Source organism: Eptatretus burgeri, chromosome 16 (assembly GCF_056783735.1).
Source record: "Eptatretus burgeri isolate ZD-2024b chromosome 16, Ebu_testis_v1, whole genome shotgun sequence".
In the NCBI taxonomy this organism is placed as follows: domain Eukaryota; kingdom Metazoa; phylum Chordata; class Myxini; order Myxiniformes; family Myxinidae; genus Eptatretus; species Eptatretus burgeri.
Window position 1 is genome coordinate 16,163,637 of NC_140976.1, and position 6,214 is coordinate 16,169,850.

The window sequence follows — 6,214 nt, forward strand, 5'->3', positions numbered from 1 at the left end:
GTTTTGTCCGAATCAGTCCACAACCTTTTTGAGATATCCTGCTCACAGACAAATAGGGGTGAAAACATAACCTCCATCCATCTTCGGTGGCGGAGGTAATAAAGGTGGCCGATACACGCTCAGCAAACCGAATATTAAAGATCCTGTTGACCACTACCATGCGACCAATTAAAATAAATGAATCCGTTATTATGGCGTCAGGCACATAGCGTTGATCACCTTTCGTCATTCTTCATTTATTCTCGCCCTGTTACGTCTGCCATCTTCCAATGATAAATGGGGAACCTCCACTGGGAGATCAAATCAAATCTGACACCTGATCTATTAAATAACTCGTATCATCTGCCAAATAATGACACGTTATAAAGTAACAAAAGCATTTTAATAATGTCAAGTACAGCTGTTTTAGCAAATTGCATCGATTAGATATGCACTGGGATAAAATGTCCACATTCAACTCCTTGTTTTAATCTAACTACCTTGGTATTTCATGCATCTTTATAAACAGGGAATACTGTAATATTAATAATAACAATAAATTGCTGAGCATGTTTACAAGTACATCAAAGTAGTAGTACATGTGCAATGATTTAACTAAATATGTTACAACTATAGATCGAAATTCAAACATAATAAGTTCGATATACAGAACATTCACAAGTTAATGGAAGGTTTTCGTAACTTTTAATTCTCCAAAGAAAAAAGCATTAGTTTAAACATCATGGCTTTCTGCAAAGTGCGACGAAAATATGCTTGAAAAAAAAAAAGTTTCATTGGGATGTATTCCCCTGATTTAAAAATGTATATATTTTTCCCAAAAGTTTGAAAATAGGGTTATATCAATTAAATAACGTGAGTAAAATCCACCGCAAGAGCATTACTTTAATATTTACAATATCAAGAGAGAAAATCATTATTTTAACAAGATATCAATTCACAATCCAAGGCAGAGAATACCACAAACTTACTTCTCAAAATGTTTTTCAAAAGAAATGTCGAAAAGGGGATGCAGTTTCAACTGGTGCAAGCGGTGGCGCAACAAGCAAGCGGTGACACAACAAGACACTGACGTAAGATGGACAAAGAGAAGTCAGACATTCCCCAAAATGGAGTATAATGATTTTTTGAAAAGTCACAACAACAAAAAATTATCCTGATAAGTCTTTTATTTTTCTTAAGAGAGGCATTCAAAAGTTTTTTTTTAATGTACAAATGAGATATACTTAATCTGTGGTCTAAGATAGGTCAAAACGTTACCTAACATTTCATGTCAAAAATGTTTTTCTTACCAAATTATTATGTTAATTATTAGATGTCTGGCAGAATGACCTTGAGGTGTGCAGCCTGGGTTTGAATCTCGACACAGCTACCAACTGTGACCCTGATGTTTCGCATCAATGTTTATGTCGTCCCTCAGATGGATGTAAAGCTGGGTGTCCTTTCTACTGGCATTATAGTCGGTGGATGTTAACGATCCCACTGTGTCATTCGCAAAGAGTAGGTGAGTTATCTCCAACACCCTGGCCAAATTACAACCTGCTGCCTGAACTCTCTCACCAACCACACTTGGTAAGTGTAGGTGTGTTGGGGGAAGCCTTCATCCTGCAGTGGACTAAAATCAATGATGATTATGATGATGAAATATATATATATATATATATATATATATATATATATATATATATATATATTGAAAAATAGAAAAACTGCCGTTTCATGGAATAGTGTGAGTATCTTGTAGTCCCGTGGCTTTATTTCGCAGATTTTTTTTTAACCATCCTAACCTATTGCATTAAATTCCATCACAAGACTCGCATTGACTGGTATCAAATGATGTCTGAGATCTAACACTGCGGTTTCAAATTCGTCAAGACAATGACATGAACAATCAGACTAAACCCAATTTTAAAAATAAATGTCTCAGTTAATGAATAAAAGCAAACTTTAACAAGAATAGAATGACATTATGTATAGAGCAGGAAATGGAGATCGCTGGTCTGATCAAAGTTTCAGATCCTCGTGGTGTGCTTGAATACCAGTGAGGATAATCATTTATACCAATAGCAGCAATTTGAACATACCATGACATCCTCTCGGTGGTGTATCGTTAGATGAGATAATCTATTAAAATGTACATTCGAGGAATAAATGTCACAGTACATGCCTAATAATGCACTGCTCTACAAGTCAGACATTCATGGAAGGTGATAGAGGGTATGGAGGTATGGAATTAAGGCAGAGGGACGACTCTTGGACACAATAAGACAGAGACAGAGAACACCACAACCTGCAGGCAACATGGTTGGGTTAGGAAGGCTTAAAGGGGGTGGGGGGGTGATATAGATTGCGTGTAAGGATGCGTGGGGGGGGGTATACTGTTTTTTAATATCAGCATGGAAATAAAAAATAAAAGACTTGATAATTGCGAGGAAGTATTGATTTTTTTCAAAACAAGTGCCTGTTTTTATTTCATATATATTAATTGATTCATAAAACAAGGCATTCAATCAAAGCAATTACCATGGTTGAGGCAAGGTTGTAGTAAAAACTTAAAATAAATATTGAAACAAATCAGCTTTCCCGCCGAGCATTTTTCCATGCAATATGGAAGAGACGAGTGTGAACTGTGATCGGTAAAGCCGAGACATTGGAGGGGAGAGGAGAAAAGGCATGGATGAACGGCACACATGTCACCACCGTAAAAAGGACATGACCGTGAAACTTCTCTCAATTGTTGCTCTTTGACAGGCTGGAAGTTTCTGTCGTTTCGTGCGATGTCCGTGATGAGAAGTGCAGAGAAGAAGATATGCTCGGACGAATCTTTTGCAAGATGCTTGACGTGTACGTACCTGTGGAACCCCCAAACAGAAACGCTGGATACACATTGTTCTAGCCAATGCTATCAAAGGATATAATTTGTTTTCCAACCACAAAAAAAAATTGAATGTCAAACAATGACATAAATAAGCTTGACTTTAAAAATTAAACAGCTTATGAACAAGAAGTTAAGGCTCAAGTGAGAACTTACTTGTTCCTTCCGATAGAAAGGATTCCATGCACAAGTATCTCTTCCACTGGGTGCGCACGTTCTCTCGCATCGCGCAGTGGAAGATGAAAATGAACAAGCCTGGAATGAGGAAAATGAGAGGGAAAGAATAATGATTTAACGACAACACTAAAGGGAAGTTTGTGGGATCACGAGAGATGTGTGACAAAAATGGTTTGATTTCATGACGAAATTAGCATAACAGTACAACTCCAAACTTTCTCATTACCTCCACTCCGTTGTCCCCTTTTTCTCTCATCTGTCAAATAGTCTTCCAAAACCTCTTGTTCTAGCTATTTCTTAAGGTTTTTAGAGAAGTGGAGCATCACCACCTCACACTGTCCCCAATAAGTACTCACCATCATGACTACTCACACGAACCATCTTAATCTGCTCCCATCCATCCATTGGGACCATACTCTGTGCAGAACGTTGGTGCTGCCTAAGCGGTCTCCTTGGCTATTGGGCACACTCCTGGGCGGGTCGCCACTTCGACACAGTATAGCAGCAAGCCGGTACTCATTTTGCCGACCTCGGAAGGATGACAGGCAGAGTCAATCCCACCTGGTATTAATTCAACAGCCGAGGGGGATTTGAGCTTAGGATCCTAGGATCCCAAGCCTGATGTCCGTAGCCTGATGGAGTACTGCTCTCCCCTCTGGGCTGGTGCTCCTGCCTCCCACCTTTCTCGGCTTCACGCTGTCGAAACCAGAGCATTTAAGATCATCGGCATCTCCCGCAATGAAGCTGAGTCTTTGGGCCTCTCACTCAATCACCGCAGGTTGGTCGGTGGTCTTTCTGTCTTCTACCGACTCCTCTCCAGCCTTGCCCCCCCTGCTCTCTCTGCGATTTGTCCCCACCACATTTCCACAGGGCGCTCAAGGTCCGCCAACAACCCCCTTCTGGTAAAACTACCAAAATCACGAATCACTGCTCATCTTCACTCTTTCATTCCTCTTTTTTCCCGCCTTTGGAATAAACTTCCTCACTCTATTCTTTCCCATTCTTCCCTCCAGGCTTTCAAAACAGCTGTTCACCACCACCTCTTATCTTCCCCCATCCAAATCCTTGATCTTTTCAACCCCCGATATAATCCACCCAAGCCCACTTCCTTCAATTCTCCTGCTTTCCTTCCTGAAAGTCCCTGTAATGTCCATCTTCTCTTCGCCATGTTCCCCGTCCCATCCCCATCCCTCTCCCTTCCACAGTTCACCTAATGTGTCTGTTCCCCAATGTTTTGTCCCTTCCACTCCCGCCCCTCTTGTCTCATGCCTCCTTGCTGTGAGTTGTGTGTTAGCTCTCATACGAGCCTCGACCAAGGTATACAAATATATATATATATATATATATATATATATATATATATATATATATATATATATATATATATATATATATATATATATATATATATATGATCTGCACCTCTGATGTCCGTCTGCTACCTATACCATCTCATTCAACCATTAACCTTTCACCAGCTTTGATTTCTGTCGAGACCATTAATAATTCAACATTTATAAAAGACGAAAAAAAAAATAGATTTGGAAATTTGGAACCTTAATCAGTCGATGTATTTTAAAGAAAAATTTTCGCCTTGGGCAGCACCACAAAAAGAATGAAAAAGAGACACAGAGACAAGTGGCGACATCGAAATGGACTTTTTCACACAACAAATGAGAAGATCGAAAGTGCAAATTGAAGCAATTTGGATATTGGAAGGTAATAGGTCCACCTGATTGGTCCCAGAGCTTGAGAGGGAAGATGCAATGGGCTCATCTTCCCAAGCTATTGATAAAAGAAACAGCTCAGTATTGCAACGATGTGTCTGGGTTATCAACCGTCTATGATTGTGAAGAGTACGGCCACTTAACAGGAGCTTCTTCGGAATCACTATCTTGTTGTTGCTTTTATCAATGTTAATGTTTGTAGGATGGATCTAATGTTCTATCGAATGAAATAGCAGCGAAAGTGGAAGCGGATTTAAATTGGCCCGATGAACGACTGCAGGTTTGATTGTTGGATGTTTATGCAGCATTGGCAAGCAATCTCAGTTTGGAATAGCAATCGGCGGTGACACGTGTCAGATGCAAAATTGGGTCTCCTTCGAGGCAACATGCTGAATACCAACAAAGAAAGCAGACTTTAAAGATCCCACGGCGTCTTTCGCTAAGAGAAAGCGAGTTATTTCCAGCACCATGAACAAATGACAAATTCCTCCTCTAACCTATAGAGGGCACTGTATCAGCAACACAGTCACACTCCCAGCAATAATGCAAACCCGCAGTTAACCCACAGCCACATCCTGCACCTGAATGAATGATTGATTTCACGAGGAGATATAGCTCATGAGAGGGACCATAATTTGCTTTTGCTGGATTTGTACCACTACACCACAAACTAGAAGGGCACCCAGTGGAGCGCATACCTCCGCCACGCAACGCCTGATCAACGAGAACATATCGGGCCCAATACATTTTTTGAAACATCATGCTATACAGGACTATATCGTTTTTGTCCAGATCTCTCAATGTTGAAGAATCACTTTAAAAATGAAATAACTCTTGTATCCAGATCGGGATTCGGATCTTCACAAAAATTGAATCAATTCGTCCTTGCAAAACACCCAAACTGTCCACCAAGTTTTGGCCGAATCCGTACACAACTTTTTGAGATATCGTGCTATATATCAGTTTAGCCCTATCTCTCAATGGTGAAGAATCACTTTTACAAATTCTAGTAGTCGTATCCGGATCCGGATGTTCACCAAAATCTAATCGGTTCGTCCTTGTCACACGACCGAACCTGTCCACAAAATTTCATCCGGATCTGTATGCAACTTTTTCAGATATCCTGTACACAAACAAACAGACAGACAGACAGACAGACAGAAAGGGTTGAAATCATAATCTCCTTCACCTTCAGTGGTGGAGGTAATAAGACCGTACCTTGGAAGGAGTTAAAAATGGCGAAAAGTGCATCGACGACGACAGGATAGTTGTTCCCAGTGTTAATACTGAAGAAAACGAGTCCCCAAGTGATTCCCAACAGAAATGTCAAGCTGAAGATACTCTTGAGGTCTCGCATGATGCCGCCGCTTAAGTCTTGGTGTAGCCTTTTCTGCCGGCATATCTGGTGTAGTACAATGCAGAACATGCAGAGGTTGAA

The 6,214-nt window shown here is 40.3% G+C and overlaps 1 protein-coding gene across 4 annotated transcripts in view; it reads right to left on the bottom strand.

Moving 5' to 3' along the window:
• Positions 1 to 1,178: 1,178 nt before the first annotated feature.
• LOC147010604 (adhesion G protein-coupled receptor G6-like) overlaps positions 1,179 to 6,214 on the bottom strand; it is a 72,422-nt gene continuing 67,386 nt past the window's right edge. For all 4 annotated transcript variants that reach the window (XM_085860284.1, XM_085860282.1, XM_085860281.1 and 1 more), the window contains exons 27-29: positions 5,995 to 6,214; positions 3,029 to 3,127; positions 1,179 to 2,849 (exon numbers count right to left, since the gene is read on the bottom strand). The exon at positions 5,995 to 6,214 is cut by the window's right edge and continues 67 nt beyond it. In XM_085860284.1, coding sequence (XP_085716410.1) covers positions 2,728 to 2,849; positions 3,029 to 3,127; positions 5,995 to 6,214 — 441 coding nt within the window. In that variant the 3' untranslated portion in view covers positions 1,179 to 2,727. The remainder of the gene's footprint in view (positions 2,850 to 3,028; positions 3,128 to 5,994) is intronic.